The 21009-nt window shown below is 45.5% G+C and overlaps 1 protein-coding gene across 1 annotated transcript in view; it reads right to left on the reverse strand.

Moving 5' to 3' along the window:
* The window catches only part of UNC5C (unc-5 netrin receptor C), a 269505-nt gene that overhangs the window by 43906 nt on the left and 204590 nt on the right, over window positions 1-21009 (reverse strand). The window contains exons 4-7 of the mRNA XM_075499275.1: window positions 19963-20066; window positions 7808-7988; window positions 5527-5694; window positions 4046-4210 (exon numbers count right to left, since the gene is read on the reverse strand). Of these exons, the coding sequence (XP_075355390.1) occupies window positions 4046-4210; window positions 5527-5694; window positions 7808-7988; window positions 19963-20066 (618 nt within the window). The remainder of the gene's footprint in view (window positions 1-4045; window positions 4211-5526; window positions 5695-7807; window positions 7989-19962; window positions 20067-21009) is intronic.

Genomic DNA, 21009 nt, shown 5'->3' on the forward strand with positions numbered 1-21009 from the left:
AGTGAACAGTTTTCACTACACAGAGCAACAGTACTATTTATGTAACTATATAATCCACAGTCCTCAAGCGACAACATGTGCTTTGGTATTACCTTGTTGCTGTAGGATAGCTAGCCCTGTGTTTTGGAAAAAATTGAAAGCACAACTTAGCCAGTCTTTTATGAAAAGCCACAGTGGTCTACTAAAGCTGCGAGTGAGCTGAAGAAGGGGCACTGGTTGTCTCCCTGTGACCGTGCTAGTGCCAACCCTGCGCATCACGCATGATTTCAGAAAAGACCAACAGCTTTATCAGCATGCACAGGCACCAACCTCACGCCTACGGACTTTCTGTACTTATTTACTCAGGACAGGGAGAACACAGATCTGAACGCTGTCACTTCAGATCCTCAACAGAAAGGACACAGGTGACATGCTCTGAGCATGACAGCTGCACATCACAACTCATGTAATAAGCCTTCAACATAACCATGCAACACAGCTAACTCTCTTCATAGGTTGTCCACCCCTTCCTGATTACCAGCAGCATTTTACACAGAATGCAAAGCAGCATTTGGCCCGCCAGGGACTTTTAGCATCTGTTCCGTACCACACACGTAATCTCGCAGTCATTCCAGACTGGGCCCAGCAAAACACTTCCTCTCGGAATTTGCTTTAAACATATTTGTGATCTAGTAAAGGGAACTACTTGTGCTGAAGTTTGAGCCAGCAGTGGAGTGCTTTGCTTTCTTAGTCCCCACACAGAACGCCCACCAAAGTCATTAAGCAGGATGAGTGGAGGGCTAATTGCAGTGTTTCGGTTTATAGCGATCCCCTGTGAGATGCAGTGCGTGGCTTTAAAAGTGTTGTTCCTTGCACTGAAGTATTTACCGCAGTACTCATCCTTCAAATGGGAAATAATGCAACCATGGAGGCAATAATGCAACTAGTGTGGGTGGTAACCAGCCAATTCTTCTTACACCTACAGCATATTTTGTTCCAGAAGATCATATTAATGCTATTACGGGAATTACAAAATTGTTATAATGGGACCTGCTAGGCAATATTGTGTATTTGGAAACTTAAAATAGTAATGACCGCCCTAAATTTTCACTACAGCTGCTTTTCTTCTTCAATTCAGCCTGCTGTCTCTCTGCAGGCTCTCTAGTTTAATGACTGTTCATCCCTTCATGTTAGCAGAAAAATACTAACTACTGGATAAGGGAGTGTATGTGTGTACTAGCAAGATCATTAGTCTGAATAAATGTGACAGCAGAATTGCAGGAGAAATGCCACAGTTAGTGGTAAGCACAAACTACAGCTTTGGGTGTAAAATCCTGTAATTACAAGGGATGGAGAAAGCTCCACAGTTTTTATCCCCACAGAAATCAATAGTGGTGCAGACTGCTGCTCTTTGCTGGAGCAGGGGCAGTCTGATGAAAGAGCTTATTGATTTATCCAGCTGATGCTACTGTAGTGAATAATAGACTGGAAGAGAAAGGGCTTGTAAATTAGACTCATTCAATCCAACATTCTCCAGGATATCTTTTATGTACAGCGATATAGAGATATATATTTACAAGTGGGTTTTTGTCAAGGCAACAGCCTAGTGAATCCTGGTAAGAGGGTCTGTCTACAGTCTGTCAACTACACTCACGGTGCTAAAGTCAACCTTCAAGCTCTCACTAAAGACTGACACTAAGGAGGAAGCACCAGGGCACCTAGGAGCAGGATTTGGCTATGGTGCAGGTAAGCAGCTGGCCAACACATCTCCCAGAGGGCCATGGCCACAGAGGAAAGGTGGCTGTGGCTCCCCCGGTGCCACCTGTGCCATGACAGACCCACTGGCATGAAGGCGTTGGAAAAGTCTGCTGTGGATCCACTGGTCCCCAGGCTAGGAGAAATGTCAGCGCCAAGCCAGTCCCCACAAGCCTCAAATAACGTGGAAAGAAGCATGGTGTTTTAGGGTGAAAGGAATCCTGTGTTTCTTCTTAGCTCAGCAGGCAGATTTGCTATGAATCTAGAGCCACACCGGCAAAAATGTAAGTATTCAGATTGGTTTTGTATAAACTGAGAAGGAGAAAGAAAGAAAGAGAGAGAGAGGGAGAGAGAGAGAGAGCAGCAGGCACACTGCCAACAAGTATGGCAAATCAATCTTCTCAGCAGTGATGGATCAGGGAGCAGGACTGTAAGTTTTACAGGTATATGAAACCCCGCAAGTATAAAGACAGCATTAAAACACTGCCATTAAATTCCAACACTGAAGGATGATCACAGCCCCTGGAGCCAAGCAGGTCAATATGTGACTGTATATTTTTCATTACCATTTTTTATATACATATATATGAAGCAGAATAGGATTCACAACAGCCTCACCCTCTCTCCCGCTGAAGACCTCTGCTTTATACTCAGCATCCACTTTCACAAATAAAATGCAATATACCATCAACAGATAAATGAGATCCCTACAGGGCTTTTATTCTGCCGTACCATTATATCTACTTTTCCACAAGATTTCTGCTTAAATGCCTCTCTTTATGCACATACACAAAGATGACATACACCTGTCTAAATATAATCCAATAGTGAAGAGCTCTTCTGTATGGGGAAATGTATCTTTTCTTCCTAATTTACCATAATGACTTATTCACACTGCTGGAGCTAGGGGTACGTTAGCTTTCCCACTATAAAAGCCACCAAGGTGTACACAGTAAGATGTGGCTGGATTTTTATTTTTTTTTCTACCTTTAGAAAAGAAAGAGAGAGGAGCTCTGAATCTTCCCTTTCTGTCTTCCCCATAAAAACAAACGTTTTGAGGAATTACAGCTTTATAGGCTGCTGACATTGATTAATAGTTTTTAAAGTGATGAAAGTGTTTGTGCGAGCCACACTGAAGAAGCCTCTTTTGTAAATCTGGGAAACCTCAGAGCAAATGGCCATGCTGTGCCATAGGGTAGCTCAGAGACTGCTGCCAGCACAGTAGCCACCTATATGGCACTTACTCAAGAAGCAGACCTATTTATTAGCTAGTAGTGTGACTTTTCTGTCATCGTGACTATTTCAGGCAAAAGTAACCTGCCTCAGAGAAGAAAAATTCCTGACTCCTTTTTCATGAGAGAAGTCAAAGCATTTTATGATCTGGACACATAGATACCGGATAGTTACAGCCACAACTCTTTGGGCAACGGAGACCTGAGGCTCGACAGAGAAGTACTGCAGAGAGACAGGATGAAGGAACAGGATAGAGGTGTATGTGAGGATTTTGGCTCAGGTTATTGCGCTAACGAAATGTGAAAGGAAGTTTCAATGCACCAGCAGAACAGAGAAGACCTCATTTTTGAGAAGGGATGGAGTGCAGAGAAGACTAATTGTTTGTCAGTGTATGTCAGAATCACACTAAAAGCCTACTTTTTTTTACTTCTCACTCTTATTAGTCAGAAAGGCAGGACCGTGGCTTGAATAGGTGCAGGCAGAATAGACTTCAGTGTTAGAGTTGATCTTCATGAGGCTGCAGCATGCTGATAACTATATATGAAGTTTGCATAGGCGCTGCATAGATACAAGGTACCTCTTTCTACTACAGGGCACCCCAAATTCAAAAAGGGCAAAACTATTATATGTAGAAACACATGCACCCACCATTCCTGACAGAAAGAAGCCACAAGCTGATCTGCTTTGCCAAGTTTACTCTTTTGAAAATGCTGGCTTTGCCCTAAACCCTCTACTTTTCATTTCCATTGCCGTAAGAGTCACTGTCAAGCTTCCCTGGACAGATGCTGAGCTGGTATTAGAGAGAAGGGCTGTTCGGTGGGGAGGGCAGGGGGGAGAGGGCTCTGTTATGAGACTCTCTAATTCTTCACTGCTCAACTTCATAAACCTCAGACACCATTACATTTATCTTCAGAGAAGAAGAGTGGGGTGCCCCGACTGGTGAGAACTGCATTCACTCATTTCTCCATCCTACAAATGATTCTGTGACTTTAGGTCATTGATGCTGATCTGCAGCTATTGCAGGTTCTTCCGCAGCCACGTACATCTCAGAGCCCGGAGGCGTCACGGCGTCACTTACCCTGCATGCAGAGCCCGTCGGTGCAGTTCTTGGACTGCAGCACCAGCCCCTCGCAGTCCTTCCCTCCGTTCTTCGGTGCTGGGGCCGTGCACTCCCTCCGGCGCCAGTGGGTGCACTCCGTGCCGCAGGTGGACCACTTGCTCCAGGATGTCCACTTGCCATCCACTGAGACAAGGAAAGGACATGACTTGTTAGGGGGGGTACATAAAAGTGAGATCAAGCAAGAGCGATGCACGTCTCGGCCCAAGCCAGCCTGCAACTCCTGGCCATTTCCAGCAAGGCAGAAGGATGGTCAGTCTGCTCTTCTGAAAGTCCTATTTCTGGCCTGTAAATGCACGTTCACTCTCCCTCTGCTTTCTCTCTGCTCTGGCCCCATTTCTGCTCTTTCGTCCCCTTTTTATAAACTTGTCAGCAGTTTATCTATGCTCAAAGTATACATCAAAATGAACAAGAAGTCGTGAATTTGTGATTTTTTTTTTTTTTGGCTTTTTTAACACAGAGTTTAAAGTTAAACTTGGCCAGAAATTCTTCTTTGGTAGGAAGATATTTAATGTTAAATATTTCCTATTAAAAGAAATATCTAGAGGCACTGATCTATTTCACATGAACAGAATCAGGAATGTGTTTAGCGCCTTTCAAAATCCCGCAAATGATTTTCAAAAGATTTGAACAGCTGAAAGATTGAACAGCTGAAGAACAAACTATGAAATGGTTCCAGTGGCACAGCCTGAGCCAGGAGTCCGTCACTTGAAATAGCAACCTGAGACGAAATTTCAGCTTTTAAGTTTCACCCACCACTAAGACCCAGAGTTGGATGGCCAAGCTTCACAAGCTGAAAACAACCCTACTGCCATGGATTTGAGTGGGACTGCAGAGGTAGGAAAGCACTGGACAATAGGACAGACAGCAGAACTTTTGTCACAGAAAAGCCACCAACTACCTTGCGTGTCCTCAAGCAGTTTTGTATTTTTCAGAAGTTTACATTTAAATACCTTTTAAAGGTACGCATACACATCTCTTTCCAGTATAAACGTCTTTTGTATTTGAAGTCAGGTAAACACGTACCTCAAATTTAACATCCACACCCCAGGTGCTCCGCTTGCTGTGACAGCTGGACTGAACAGGTATTGCAAATATATTTACATCACAGTTGCTTTCTATATTCAAATTCTAGTCCTTTTCCAGAGCTTTCAACCTTTACCTCCTACAATTTGAAGCTCTGAATGTCCCCCAAATCCCCTGAATTACCAGGATTGAGACACCAGTGCAAACTGTGTGCAAAAGTGGGTCTGAATCCTCTGCTGCTTGATATAATGTGCTCACTATTTTATCTACTTATGTAATGTAATTTCATATTCATTCACTGAAATGTTGGATTTATTAATAAAGAGAAGGAGGCTTTTGTAACGAATCGTCTTCTCCTGAAATGACTGGTGACAGACCAACTCTTTATCTAGGGCTATGTACTGTTCATACTGAACCTGGACACAGAGTGGTGCAAGCTATTTTCTGAACACTCTGGCCCTCGCAGAAGGCACCGCCGTTGAGTGGGGCAGGATTGGTGCAGGTCCTCGTACGCTTCTGAAAGCCTCTCCCGCATCGGCTGTTACACACTGACCACTCGGTCCAGGTAGACCAGCCTCCGTTCACTGAAAAGCAAGAGAGAAAGAGTATGATCGCAAAAGCGAGCCATCCCGTGCAGCCCAAAGGCGCCTCTGGCTCTGTGTCACGCTGCCTCCAACAGCAGTCACAAGTGATGGCTGGGAAGAGCACGAGAAGCAACACTGAGCAGACACAAACCCAAGTCTCCAACGTACCGAATGTACAGCATGCCAGAAGTCATTGTACCAGTCAAAGAAATGCTGTCGCTGAATGAAAAACACGATTTGATGACTATTACGGCTGGCAGGTGACCTGCCTTCTCCTGAAAACCGACCTGACCCAGCACTAAGCACCTGGTGGCGTGCGTATGGCCAAAATCTCTGCGGGTTCAGAGAGCACCCGCAGCTCTGCCAGCCAGAAGCCTGCACTCTGAAAGCTGCACCATCTTCCAAAGGGAGATAACCCGCACTCCAGCTCATTCTCAGATATGCCCATCATCTATGCGTGCTGAGAGACCCCCATGCTTTGATTAGAAATTAAGAATTTTCTTTCCCTTTCTTTCCAGAAGGTGATTTCAGGATGTCAGGACAACTTCATTCACCCCTCTGTGGACATAGCTGGTGCATATGAATGTCCCAGGCCTTCCATAACAGAAATTTAAGCTGTTCAGAGTGAACTCACACTAAATGCATTTTTATTATTGGACTTTGGGAAGATATTTATCTCTGGGAAGATATTTATGCTGACTCTTTTTCATCCCCCTCAGTTTCTGGGATAGATGGATGGATGAAGAAGGAGCTGTGCTGCTCTATGTAATAATGTCGTCGCCAGGGTATGGATAACATACTAACTGCTCATATTCCTTAAACCCAAATGTTTGTGATATGACACAACACTTGCTAGCAAACCCCATAAAAATGGCTGCTCCCCTACATATGTGTCTTGACTGCGCTGTCGAAAAAAATGCTGTATATGTATGAGGAACAGTTGCAGTATGCCTACATCTTTATGTTTCTGCATTCATCACAGTTACAAACCACAGTGCTCTTGCACGGTCCGTCCCTCAATATCACAAACACTGCTAATCAACTCAATTCAGTTGGTTTTCTATAAAAACTGAACTAAAAGGCCCTCATTGTAACTTCAGGGAAGCAACTGCTTACAATTAAATCTAACTGCTACCCTGAATATGAAATGAATATTAGGGATAATCATAGGGATTTTTTCCTACTTGTCTATCCTATAATTAAGCTGATTGTAAGAAACACCAGGACAGTCAGCTGGCACGTCGTCAGAGCAGGTTTTGTTCTGGTGGATACCCCTGCCTGGGATGCACTGGGGCAGTAACTTTGCAGGGGCAAATGCTCAGACTGGTGGGGCAGAGCTGTAGTCCAACACAGCCTGGAAGAGACCCCAGGAGGGCATCTCATCCGGCCCCTCCCCAGCCAAAGCACGGCCATCCTCAATATTAGATCAAGGCTATGGATGCAGACACAGAATAATGTTATCCCATCTTCGTATTCCCCTGATGTTTATTTTTAAGCTAGGTTGTGTGCCTATGAACTGCAGTCCCAGAGTGCTTTGCTACTTTGCCCCTGACATCAGAGTATATTTTGGTAGTAGACATCAAAAATAACTTTATTTAAAGAATTAGAAGAAGATGGAAGATTCTGCTGTGCTCTGACACTCTTACCAGTGTCTGGAAGCACAAACTTCCTTTCAGTTTTACTCTTATTTCTGAAAAGCAACACTAAGAACGTGAAATGCGTTGGTAGGAAGCAATGCCTTGGATGCTCCTGCTGGAGGAAGTGCCCTAATGGCTCCTTGCAGCATCCAGCCAGCGTGTGTTACGGCAACGGGAGCAACCACCTTCTCTTCAGTGAGGCAACCGGCTGTTTGTGGAGGTCCCTGTTCCTCCTTTAACACCGTCGTCTGTCACCAACAAGCTAAGCCATCGGATCTGTACTTCTGAGTATTTTCGGTAATGAACCCTGACTGCCGTCGCTGCGTACGGCTGCAAGTCAACAGGCAGCGCAGGCGGCCCAGGCTGGGCACTCACCACGGTAGGAGCTGCATACAGGCTCCTGCACCCCCCTCCTGCCCCACCGCTCGCTTTGAGCATGCATCCATCCACGTGCGGCGAGCCAAGGCATCACTTACCATAGACAATCACAGTCGCTGTGGTGCTCTTCCTTTTGGCCACGATGTTTTTGGCGACACAAGTGTAATTGGCCGTGTCAGAAAGCCGGGCTTGCTTAATGATCAGGTTGTGATCGATGGTGATGTAAAAATTTCGGTCTTCCACGGGATCAATCACCTCTTCGTTCTTCAGCCACTCCACCTTAGGGTTTCAAAGGGCCAGAGGGGAGGCAGCGGGTCAGCACCAGGTCACACCACAACGGGCACAGTATCTGTCACCACATTGCTCACCCCAGAGAGCGCAACGAGCCAAGGCACATCACGAGGCACTCACCTGAGGCACGCTGCTGACTGAAATAAAACACCACGGCAGAAATGCAGGAGAACACCCTTCACGCCTAGCCTTTCCTTCAGGTCCCCTTTCCCTCCCACCCATCCACACAACAGCTGTCTTGCGTTGCCTTGAAAATATCAATGCATTTTCAAAGGCTGCCAGCTACTGTACAGAGACAAATAGCTGATCTATGTTTTCAGAGTCTGAGGCAAGGGATAAGGAAGGGCTGATACCTTAGGACCATATCTACAAACAGAAAATTCCCTTACAACATCAGAAACCCTAAATCAGCAGAGATCTCACCCATTCTTTTGTACGTCTTGTCTAATTAGGCAGTTAATAGTGCAGTAACCCTGCATGTATCTGCCCTGGGCCTAACACAACGAGGCCCTATACCAGAGTAGGTCACACTGACAAATTACAAACATGCCAATGTTTTTAAGTACACATGTACTCACGTGTACATGCATGTTATTGTTTTGCTGCAATCAGGATTAAACAAAATAGAGACGGTTACCAAGGAAATAGGGAATCACAAAGACTACATCAGTGCTTATTTTTCCCTTTTCTTTATGTAAGCTATATTTTATTTTAATAAAGCGTAATTTCCTTGGTTACACAGAAAAATATTTTCGTATGCGATTTTTAATCCAGACAATGTTCCCTTTATTGCCTTCTTAAAGAAACACCCCATTATACCCCAGCTGACTGCTGCGAGCCACCCTAATATCATTTGGCTGCAAATCTAGTAGCTTGTTTTCATTTGAACGGAGCATGCTCTGAAGGATGGGACTGGGGCCCTGGATGGATCAAAGCCGGGCCTTCACGTCACTGGATCATTTCAGCTTGTGCCCAGGATTTAATTAAAGGAAGAAAAACATAAACACAATCAACCCGCCGGACCTGCAAGGTGCTAACTGCCAAGACCTGCTCTCACAAACCTCGCTTTCCCAAAGACATTTGAGGAACTGCCTGAGCATCGACATACCCCAAAACCAACAGAGAACCTGCCCCCACCCTCAAGACAGCCGTACAGACCGCCCCAAGCTGTGGGGAGAAAACCGATGGCCTCTCCTGGTTTTAAACACAGAGGGCTCGATTCATCCCCAGACGGAGCTGGTTCAACGCTGCAAGACCAGCGCTGGCGGACGTGGGCTCGGATTCATGCTGCCCACCACCCGCTCCCCGTCTTTAGCCCTACTTTATAAGCAGCTCCAGCTCCCCTACCCCAGTTTGGGTGGCTGTGCTTCAGGTGTGAGCTGCTTCCGAAGACGTACACCTTAGTGAATGTAAAGCCACTGCCCCGAGGAGGGCTGGATTTAAACCCTCCTCTCCCACAGCAGATTGCTGCAGTATGTGGTAGCCTCACAGCTGTCGATACTGTGTAGCTTAAAATCGGTGGTGCAAAAAGGGCTGTGAAAATGGGTATGTGTGTCTGCGAGGAACAGGGAAGGAAGCAAAGAGACATAAAAGTTTGGAGGCTGTGTTTCTGTCACTACAACATTCATGTTTTACCATGGAAGATACAAGCTCTTAGTCAATAACCTGGTTTTCCTTGCCAGGATGACTAGAATTGTTCTTCCTCCTTTCTTGAACCCTAATAGGTATCGGGTATAATCAAGACAGACAGATTCCTGTCCAGTCAATGGCAATATTTAGCTCCTTCCTCACCCACCGGCCAAGTCTGCATTCATCCCAGACTGAAAAACAAGCCAGGAGCTTACCTCTCCACCAGTGCTAGGCTGCCACTTAACCTCTGCTTCTCACACAAAAAAAATGTCTTTCTTGGTTTTTAATATCATTATTTATTTCTGGGATGGAGTACAGCCTTGTGTCAGGACTCTAAAAGATGCTACATGCGCTGCCACAGCTGTGTAGGTACCACCTTCGGATCCTTCAGATCCACCTGGACTTCTCCTGTGCTCTGCACATTGAGGACATCAGGACGTCAGTGAGGGCAGGACTACAGTCTACATGGTCTAAGGCTCAGTCCAAAATGTTTCTGGTATGCCCATCCAAGCACATACTCACATACTCTAGCAGCCCTCGGCACTATGCAAGGCTCCGTGCTCAAGCACGCAGTTCTCTTTTCACCGTACTGTGCAACACTTTCTCTCTCCACAAAAACACACACATGCATATTCAGTCTGGGTCTCAGCTGATTAGACAAAATTAAAGCTATGAACATTAAATTCCCTGTCATCCCTGCAAAAACACTGAAGATGATATGAAAACAGGAGTTGCCAATATCAGAAAAAAAGACACTCTGTATAATTCAGTATACTGCCTCTGGCTCTTCACCAAATCTCTTAGGAAAAAGATTCTTTTCACCTAATGGCTCACAGAATTTGCTAACAATAAAACGTTAAGTTTGCAGAACAACAGGATGTCTTTTTTTCTGAAAAATCTGTTTTGCCAGTACATCGGTACTGTGTGTGCATGTCTAAACCCCATCTCTTTTACAAGATACCTCTTTAATATATCTAATTCAGTCTTCTTCTGGCATCCAGGTTTTTATGATGTCATGAGTCTGTTCATGTTGGAAACTATAATGTCGTCAAATCTGAAAGGAGAAACTGATGGATGATTTGACAAGAGGCGGGCGTCTCCTTTCATACACATTTTAGCCATCAGTAGAGCAACACAAAAAAGAGCACACCTCTACAGTGGTTGTGTTTTCTCCCTCAGTCCTTGTACAAATGGTAACTAATTAAACATGCTACAACACGTAAATGAGACTTCTGTTGGTACTTATTTTCAGTTACTAACGGCCTCATTTTTTCTGGTGCAGGTGACTGCAGTGCTCAGCACCTCCAAACCTCAGATTTATTTTTTCGAGGTAACCAGAATAGGTGGGAGCAGGGTTGTTCTGTCACGTAAGTAGGAAGAGATCAGGTGTCAAATACAAAAGAGAAGGGAACAAAGTGGAATGAGACAGTGTGATTTATGAATGACAAGTATGCAAACTGTTATTACAGAAGTTAAAAGCAACGATCTCTTTTGATGCCATGTCATTCCCCAAGGCGCAGCCCCCTCGCTGAAGTAGGCTGTTAATCCAGTCAATGCAGAAACTTATCCTGAATTTAATTCCGCTGCCTGAATAGCGGTGACTGGTGCCCTGGGGAAACCACCATGCTTGCAAGATGCTGGTGGATGAAGCACCGGACATTTATGTGCCAGACACCTGCACCGCTCCGGCCGAGCAGACAGAGGGGCAGCAGGATACCCATGGGCATTTCAAAGCGCACAAGATGCCTGTCTTCAGGGTCATACCAAATCACGCCCTCATGGCTCCATTCTTCAACTCTCTGAAGAAGACGTTTCTAGAGTACATGTTTATTTTTGCCTAAATATTGAGGATGTATATTTACCAGCTATAGTCACAACGATTCTTGAACAGGTACCTAGTTATTCAATTAAATCAGGCACGTCCCACCAACTGTTATTAATAAATGTACAGATGGCTGTGCATATACATAGAAAAAGCCTGGGCATCAGTTTTTCCTTATCATAACAGTAATCGTTTAATTGGCAACAATACTGCCATGAAGGAAGGGGTAAGTGTTCCCTTGTGGAGATGACAGCTATGGAAAATTACAACATGCAACTGTTTTTTCTTACATACCAACCCCCTGGAACAAAGCAGGCACAAAATCCCCATTTCTTCTTTTTTGTTTGTTTTCCACTCAAAAGGGTATTTTTGTTATATGTTGGCAAACTCACTAGCAACAGAAGGCCCCTCTGTAAAGGTGTGAGCACAGTGAATGAAATCCTGACTCACAGCGACTGCAGATGCTGAGAAGGTGGAGCACACCCAAAGTCAGCTACTTTTTGGTCAGAGCTCCTTAGTGCTCTGGATATAATTTGCAGAGCAGCGAGGCACACGGCTCCTGCCAGCTGTGCTGGATCTACACAGCCAGTGCTGCTAACGCGCTGGCAAGCCTGCCACGAGACTGAGCCGTCCCCGCAACTGGCTGAGGAAGCGGACGATCCAAGGCGGCTGTAATTTAGAGCAACATACCTTGTAGCGTCTTTTCTGTCATCCTGCTCCCCAGTGAGAGACAGATGTGTTGTCTCTAATTATTCGCTGATTGGTATCGGGAGATACATTAACATAATTGGCACATTTGTTCTAATTAACAGAGGGAACCTGCCACATGCCACCAAACATGAAAAGCAAGACCATCAGCAAGAACAGAAAACCCACAATCACTGCCCCGGCTGCACCTTGGAGCTGCAGCCAGACCTGTGCTGCTGCAGGATGTTTCCAGCAGCAGCCCGAAATAAGGTAGCACATGCAGAGACTAAGACTTGCAAAGCCTGGCCAGGCTTCTGTGCAGACTAAATGAACACAGCGAACATAAATCACACAAGCGATTACATAACGCAGGAAAACCTATTACGGAAACTAATTGCTGACACAAATTTAGCCATGCCAAGTTACTAGCATTACTAGACGCTTAAATCTCTTGGCACGCTTGCATATGCATGACTGTTTTAGAATCTGGTAGAGCAAAAGCACATCTGCTCCAAAAGAAACCCAAGAATGGAAAAGGGATATGAGCTCATCTAGATCCTCCCCTCCTGATCGTACAAGTTGTTCGTTACGTCTCTTGCAATCTCAAGAGGAAAGTCAGCAGGGTGTGAGTCCTGGATCCTGGTCTCTCATTGCCTCCACTGCACCAACCTGCCCTAGAGTCACCTTCAGAGCGGAGAGCACCTGCCGAAAACAGCAAGTCTTCTACCCTCTAGACACAAGAAAAGCCTTCCGGTGCCTGTGAGCGCAACCCTCCAGAAGAAACAAGATGCAAACGGCTGGGAGCAGCGAGAGATTTGCCTCGATAAAAGGTGATTTAGGATTCTGGGAGGTGAGACCATTGCACCCCTGCCTTTCCCATGCCTGGCTGATGTGGAAGGATCACTTTCCATCTGGTCCCCCAACCGTGCTGGCGTTGCGGCTGATGTTCTCCGCAGCTGTGCGGACCGGTCACGGCGGCACTGCTCGCCTTGCCGCAGTCCCTGCTGAGCTCGCATTGCCTCCAACAGCCACAGGGAAATCACAGCTCCCCTGCTTCACCTGAATTGTAACAACAGACACGCATCCCATACCATATTGATAGTAAGGGCACACATACACGTGCCAGTAAGAATAAAACATTTGTGAAGCTAACTACTGATTTGGACACAGTACAAGATGCCCAAGTGAGACTGAGAGAACTTCAGCAGTTTTCACATGGGCTATTGAGCCAGCAGCTATTTCAGGTACCTTGAGACTTGAGTGCCTCTTTGAAGAATGTTACTTGAGTTTTGGATTTGGTTTCAAATGTACACTTTCAGCCCAGCTACTGCTTGCTGAAGAGGATGCTGTCCTCCATGTACTACTTGCTGGAAATACATTTTGTACCCGTTTAAGGTCAAAAAAAAAGGGGAAAAAAAAAAAAAGGTGGTCTCCAAAGAGGCTGAAATTACAGCTATGAGAGACTGCAAAACACATATTGAGAATGAGACAGCAAATGCAAACCACCATGACATTTTGTTCAGTTGTTGCTACTGTGCTTCTGCTGCCAATAAGGGGAATTTGTGTTCCTGCTGTGGAAACATTTCCTTAATTGCACATATATCCAGCTTTCTGCTTGAGTACTAAAATCTACACAGGGTGTACGTACAGCTGCTGGATGTCTCTGGCCCTATTACAGCTTCGCTTTATGCACAGTGGGGAAGTGAAGCCTCACAGAAGAAACTTCAAAGGCTGAGGTGGACTGGTAGCAGCAGATGGAGAACTTTATTTCATAGAGCCTCAAATTCAAATCCAGATCACAGCATTATTAACCGAAAACCACGGTGGCTGCCATGTGGCCACCAGGAGTTGCTGGGCTTCCTTTCTCACCTGAAAGAGGGGCTTGACCTGGAGGTCCTGTGGTTCACATGTGTTGGTTGGCACTTTTGGCACCACGTGGGCATGTGGACTCCACAGTCCCTGAAGCAACTGGCAGGGTTCTGTTTGGAAACAGCTTTAAACAAGTTACCAATGTGATGTCTGTGGTTCTTTGGTTGGATGGATGGATCTCATTCTTCACAGCACAGAGCTATACGCTTTTCAGGATCATTAAATTCAATAAGGGAACAGGATGTTGGGGGTGGCTGCAGTTCCTGAGGACGGCCCCTCTCCCATTCTCTCTGAAAGTTGTATAGTGCCTGTTGTTGTACAGACAACTCCTCCTACCAGTTTTAAAAGGCATACAGGATTTTGTCCAGGTTACGCTTTTTAGTGAAAGAAAAGCATCAGCTCTAGAAGCAAATGGAAAGTCCTGAGCAAAACCCAGCAAAACATGATCAAATGACTCTTGAGTGACAGCTGACATGCACTCTGCAGACTGCATTTTGGAAATACCTCCATTAAAACATGGGAGCATCATAATGCTTCATGCCTAAGGTGAGCACCGCATCTGAAGAAGTTACTGCCAGAGGAGCTGACCAAGGTAAATGCTATCACCAGGTGACTGAGGGTGCTGGTAAGAACCAGGGGCTCTGCAAAGCCCTGCCGGAGGTAACTCTCACACTTCAGGCACTACGAGGCCTGTTGGCTATAGGGAGCAAGAATCAGTCAGTGTCAAAGTAGGACCTGATGGACTAATCTTGTAGGCGTACCGAATAGTATCTACAGGATGAGGAGCCATCTTCTCTAAGGGGAAAGTTGGGAGGAATACTCATCTACGTCATCAAAAAATGCAGCTAAAAGCTGTGTGCCACACTGTGTATCTTCCAAAAATATGCGTAAGGTAAAATGCTGCTCTTTCTGAGCACAGCCTGAAGAGGAGAGGTAGTTTGTGTAAGCTAAACCAGCATCCCAGAGCCATCTTTGCCGCAAAAAGCAAGCTGTAGAGAGGATAAGCTAACAGGGTTCATGTCAACGCTCTTGTAGAAAACCTCCCATTGTAATATTTTATGGAGGAACTAGAAACCTGACCGTTCTCCAGTCCCACAGATCATCCTTGCCTGTGGTCAGATCCACTCATACAGCGACTTGATTCACTTAAGAGCACGCTCTGCCCTCACTTACATCGGCATCAATGGAACTGCACTGGAAAGGAAAAGTATAGGGATAAAGCCCATAGAAAATTCAGGTCTCAGAAAACTCGGTCCTGCAAGAAGACCTGCACATCTCCGATTGGGTTTCTGCACTGTGGAAATGAACTGGTAGGAAATGTAAAAATAAGGCTACCTAATAAGCCAGTAGTCAGCGTATTTCCCAGGAAAGCACAAGACCCAAATGCAAGCCTATCCTCAAGCAGGGGGTTGTAACATACCTCTCACGCTTCTCAAGAGAGTGCCCTGACCACCCACCAGTAGACTGGGGTGTAGAAAGTATGTAAAAAGGAACAGAAATGTATGGGACCAGACACTGACAATTACGGGGAGCTTTATGCTGTACTTTTGGAGAAGGAGAGTCCTGCCTTGCCAGACCTTACCCAGTGGCTCTCCAGGGCAAAATGAGCGAGCAGTCCTCATTCACTTTGGGCTGTGCTCCTCCTGCACACAAACCCGCCTGCCCCTCCCTGCTCTTCCTCCCATTGACGCCCGAAGGCAGTTCTGCTGTACGTTGCAAGGCACCGCAAAGTACAGTGTCACTTCCCAGCTAATTAGTATTTGTGGCCACAAACACCTCTACTCTCCTCTCACAGAGCTCACTTTCCTGATGGGAATATAAAACACTGCCTCGGCGACACACACCTGCATGGAAATGCATACACATGAACTCCCAATTAAGGGATAGCTGCTGCAAAACATGAAGTGGCTCTCATGAAACAAAGCAAACAGCGGTTGTATTAATAATCAATTAGATGGAGCAGCCACCTGATGCTGCCTATTTGGAGAAGTCCCCAGCTTCCGCCAGCTTTTGCCTGTGCAAAAGCAGCTGAATAAAGTCTGTGTCACAGTAGTCTTAACTCGGCAAAACACCGTCTTCTGCCTCTTGACTCAGGGATGCTTTTCCCCTTGCTCTAGCTCCTAATTAAAGCCATGAACGTGGATAAATATCACATCCAGTTTTAAACCCAACTGGGTCACCAAACTGTATGTTACACCCTGTTCTGCAATTAAACTACTCTGTGAAACACCTCAATTATAATTAAAGAAGCAATTATCCCCCTGTTAAAGGCGCCGCAAATCATACATTTCAATGCAAAAGTTCGTCTGGCAGCTTATGGCATATTAACCAATCTTACATCTCATTGATGTTTTGATCTATAACCTATCGCAATGAGCTAATTTGATGTGACTCTGTGTCTCTAACTATATTTTATCATGTGCAATACGATGCTGGCATCTTTCAAAGAACAAATTAAATGAGCTAAGGGGTTAATTGCTAGTAACTCTGCCATTACTGTTGGAGCGTCGCAGAATGGGATCCTTCCTGCCTTCTCAGGTTAGGTTTTAAAAAATGCACACACGGAAGAGGGTGGAATTGAAATGGATGTTTCTGTTGACTGCGGCTCTGGGGAGCCGCAACTGTCTGATTTCCGCTGAGCACCGGCAGCTCCCACCGAGTCTGGCGGGTCAGACTGCTTATCTCACCACCTTATCCTATTTCTCCTCATTGAGGAAAAGCAGAAGGCAGGGAAGCATGGAGCTGGGGCAGGGTGTTGTTTGTTCTTGTGTCCATTCCTTTTTTTTTTTTTCCCCACAGCAGGAATGTGTGAGTTTGCCCCTTCAGTCCTCAGCTATGTGTGGAAACCTCAGTGTAACAGCACCTGCGCTGGTCCTTCTGCTGCCTGCCTGGGCCATGTATAGGAAAAGACGAAACATTTACCCGGGTGTTTCAGAGCCTGCAGGTAGGTTCAGTCTGGTATCAGCTATAAACGCGGAGTGGGGAGGCATGCCACAGTGCAGCTGGCACCGGCGCTGGGCAGGGCTGGTGGGCAGGGGTATACGGCCGCAGAGGAGCTCATCTGGTTTTCCCAGAGACCAAGCAAATCCTTGGTTCCTTACTTTGTCCCAAGTGAACAAGCAAGATGTACTTTGATTTGACCTCAGGCCATGAGGCTGGTGTATTTTAACACACCTTCTTCTATTTGGATCTTGGGCTTTTTTTTTTTCTAGTGGCTGTGATCTGAGCCTACTCTAATGCTCGTCATGTCCTAGTGGATCTGAGGGACTGGTAAGTGCTGCCTTAAAAGCTTTGCCTGCCCATCTCCGTCTTTGTCCTTCTTGCCCTCTGGAGCAGCTATATGCTGCTATGTGGTTCGGCTTTTCAGTAACAGTAAGAACTGCTCTAGCATTGATCCATAACAGCTTGACACGGTTAATTGCAATTAAATATGCTGGGAATTATAAGACTAAATTCCCCAGCTACTGAAAAGAGGACAGAATGTATCCCTGAGCGTGGTTGTTCCCACCGCCTTGAAATACCAGGAAAAAAACCAAAATGAAGGGGAGAATAAAATCGAAGAGAAAAAGCAAGGGGAAGGTGCTGGGACTCTGGACTCCAGCATTACATTACACTGAATGTGTATTTTGTACAGTTTCACAGCGTAAACTTTTCTTCCTCTCTTTTGCTGTTAAATCCAGTGACTACTTCTGAAGCCAGTAAGTGGAAAAAAAACCAAAACAAAACACAGTGCCCAGAGTAGGAAGAGTCTGAGGTATATGCTCACCAAAGCATTTGGAAATGCTGCTCACAGCTGCAGCATATGCATTACTCTACTCTACCTGGAATCAAAGCAGTCTTTCAACAAGATGGAAAATAACCTCAGCCTGCTGCCTGCCTTCCCCAAGTCCTTTCTTACTTAGTTACCTGTACCATCATATCAGAAACTTCTCTGAACAAATAAACGAAGTCTTAAACAAGGAACTCATTCATCTCTAAATTAAAATAATCATGTAATCCTTCAACCCACCAAGTTACCTTTCATCTTTCCATTTTTTTTAAATTTATCTTACCAGCTTCAGCAAGTGGCTGTAATAAAGTGTCACATTGAGGTATTCATATTCATTAGTGTTCAGGTCTTTGTTCTTTTAATAGTGTTGGAAAGAATCTACAAAGAGGCTGTATTAGGCGGCTGTCCAATCTGGGTGTTTGATCTCCTCCTGACTTCAAAAGTCAGAAGAGGAAAAAAACCAACATTGAGAACGGTTCTTTTGAATGTCAGACGGGGAGTATACGATTTCTGAGCCTGCCAAGTGTTAATTGGTGTCTGCCCCGACCACGGTACAAATAAGATTCAGAGCCAGTTAATGTACAGTCATGAATCTAGGCTATTGACAGAATGAGCCCGGATAAGAGAAGGTAGGAAAAAGTGCAATTACTATAAGAGCAGCTCACAGAGGATCTTTTCAGAGATCACTTCCACACATCATGTTAAATCACACTGGTTTGGTCCCAGCCGCCCAACCGGGCATTACAGGCCTTTCTGAGGGAATAACCAGACTGGTTGCTGAAATTTCAGAGGTGCTTGTAACACTGCATTCAAACAAACTACCCATCATGATCAATCTCTGCTTCTAGCAAAGGTAATGAAGTTCCCCAGTACTACCCTGCACCGCCTGAACAACATATCCTGTTGCACACACTCCTGTCATGGCACAATGGCAAGCTGATTTGATGCAAAGAAGCATCAGAAAGGAAAATAAAAGATTGCTGCCAAGTTCCTGAGGAAAGCCACCTGATTAATATTACAGTTGTCAGCAAGCTGGCTCGGCAGACCTAAATGCTCTTTACAGTTTTGGGGTTCTTAACAGGGAAAGAAAACAGCCTATGGAAAAAGAAAATGGGAAAAATCTTCTATACTAATTACTCCTTCTGATGTTTGTGGACACGTTTCTGCAATTCCGCTTAAATCTAAACTTGGGTTAGATGGGGAGGTAACACTTTAAGCTTCATCTCCTGAGAAATCAGTCATCAGTGCTGAGTGACAACCACTTTGCTACTTAGCCATGACAGTCTAACTTACCCTAATGCAAATTGGCAACAGTTTCTTCTGCGCATGGCAGAGGAAAACCGAGGAGAATTCAGATAGGGGAATTACCGTCATTAGCAATCAATTTTTCTCTTAACAGCCGCAGCGGATTTAGGATTTCAGAGGCCCCCCTGTGACTCAGAGACACCCCTCCCGTGAGCAATGAGGCTGAAGCTGGAGCCAGCACTGCACTTCGGCAAGCTCCTGTTCACGGGGACACCCGCTGCTGTCAGCGGGCACAGATTTTGCTGAAGGGTAGTCTCGCTCCTGCCAGGTGAAGGGCAGGCTACCCATTCCAGGTTTACTTAAATGACAGTAGGAAAACCAGATAAGCCCCTGAAGGTGGATTATTAGGCAGACACATCCCCTACATGCCCCCGCCTCGCACTGCTTCACCTGGGAGCCCGTACTGGACCACGGTACATCCCCTTGTGCCGAGCTGGCCGGCTGGTGCACGCACAAGCACGTGCACAAACATGTGAAGGAAATATAATCTGGCAAACTAAAAATTGAAACATCTTTATACTATGCTTGAAAGGGGCCTCTCAGAATAAGTTAAATGTTTTTTTCTTTAAAAGGAAAAGGAAAGATAGTAGGCTGGTATTAATATGCTCCACCAGCTATGTGTCCCTTGGATGCCAGATATAACTGTGGTTTTTGAAAGGGAAGAAAAAACTGAAACCAAACCGCCTGCAGCTCTGCCCAGCAAGGCACCATAATCCAAAGCCATTAATCAGTTCCCGATCAATCTCGTCTGTGAGCAGCAGTCAGTCAGCTCTCCATTACCACCCATTCATCATGCCATGCCCTAACTCACTGCACCGTTAGCCACCCATCAGGCCTTAGTTAGGATGTCCAAGTGCCAGGACACTGCTGTTGCTGCTCACCTCAGCTACTGGGATGCCCTCGGGGGGACGGCACTGGAGCAGGACTTCTTGCTCCAGGGACACTTCTTTCCCCAAGGGCTCCTGCTCAAAAGTTTTCCGGAGATCTGGGGAGGGAGAAGAAGAAGAAAAAGAATTAGTAATATTAATAGCTAGTCGTTTAAATTACATTTGATTGCCATACTGCATAAATGCGAGAGATCTTTCTAAACAGAGAAAATAGCATTTCTGCTCCCTGGAAAGTGAAGCACTTAAAAAAGACCGGGCCATGTTTTCACTTCATTCCAACATTAAGCGGTCAAAGGTTTCATAGTGGATTTATTATTTATATTGTGGTAAAGCATGTGAACCCAGAGAGGATCCAAGGCCTCACTGTGCAAGGTCATGTCCAGACACAGAACAAAAAGCGAAACAAGTCCGTTCTTCAGATAATTTACGTTTGGTAAACTATGCCGGTGAAGTACTAAAGAAAGTTATGGAAAATTAAATAAACCTGCAGAACTACAGCTCATAAGCTGAGTTGCATTAAACTCATGGACGAAAGTACTCGTGCTGCGACTTAATGTGTTTTTAGTTTATAAGCATTAACTTTACAGCTTTAGCTAATTTGCCTTCACCCTATCATTATCCCTGTAGCACTAAATAGATAATAATAATAATAATAATCGTAAGGTGGAGCTGAACCATGCTTGGATCCCTGCACAGCACCACAGAAATGTGGCAGGCAGGGAGGGCATCGAATGCGCCTCCAAACGTCGGACCAGTTCATCATACTGGACAGCTGTGCACTCCGGCTTTTTTGTACGCGTCTGTAATATCTTTGCGTTGGTGGTAAAATGGACTTGAGAAGTTCCCTTCTTACCACTGGCTCTGTATTTCTGCCACAGACTGGCACCCGCTCTGCTGTGCCAGGGAGGACGGGGTTTTGGAGAACTGAGCATTCAGCCCCAGTAACGACTGGGGAAATTTCTCCCTGCTGCTGGTTCCTGCTGCAAATGGACATGGGGCCATGTTCAAAGACACATCAGAGAGCTGGCCTGACTTTAAGAA

This window comes from Mycteria americana, chromosome 4 (genome assembly GCF_035582795.1).
Source record: "Mycteria americana isolate JAX WOST 10 ecotype Jacksonville Zoo and Gardens chromosome 4, USCA_MyAme_1.0, whole genome shotgun sequence".
Classification (NCBI taxonomy): domain Eukaryota; kingdom Metazoa; phylum Chordata; class Aves; order Ciconiiformes; family Ciconiidae; genus Mycteria; species Mycteria americana.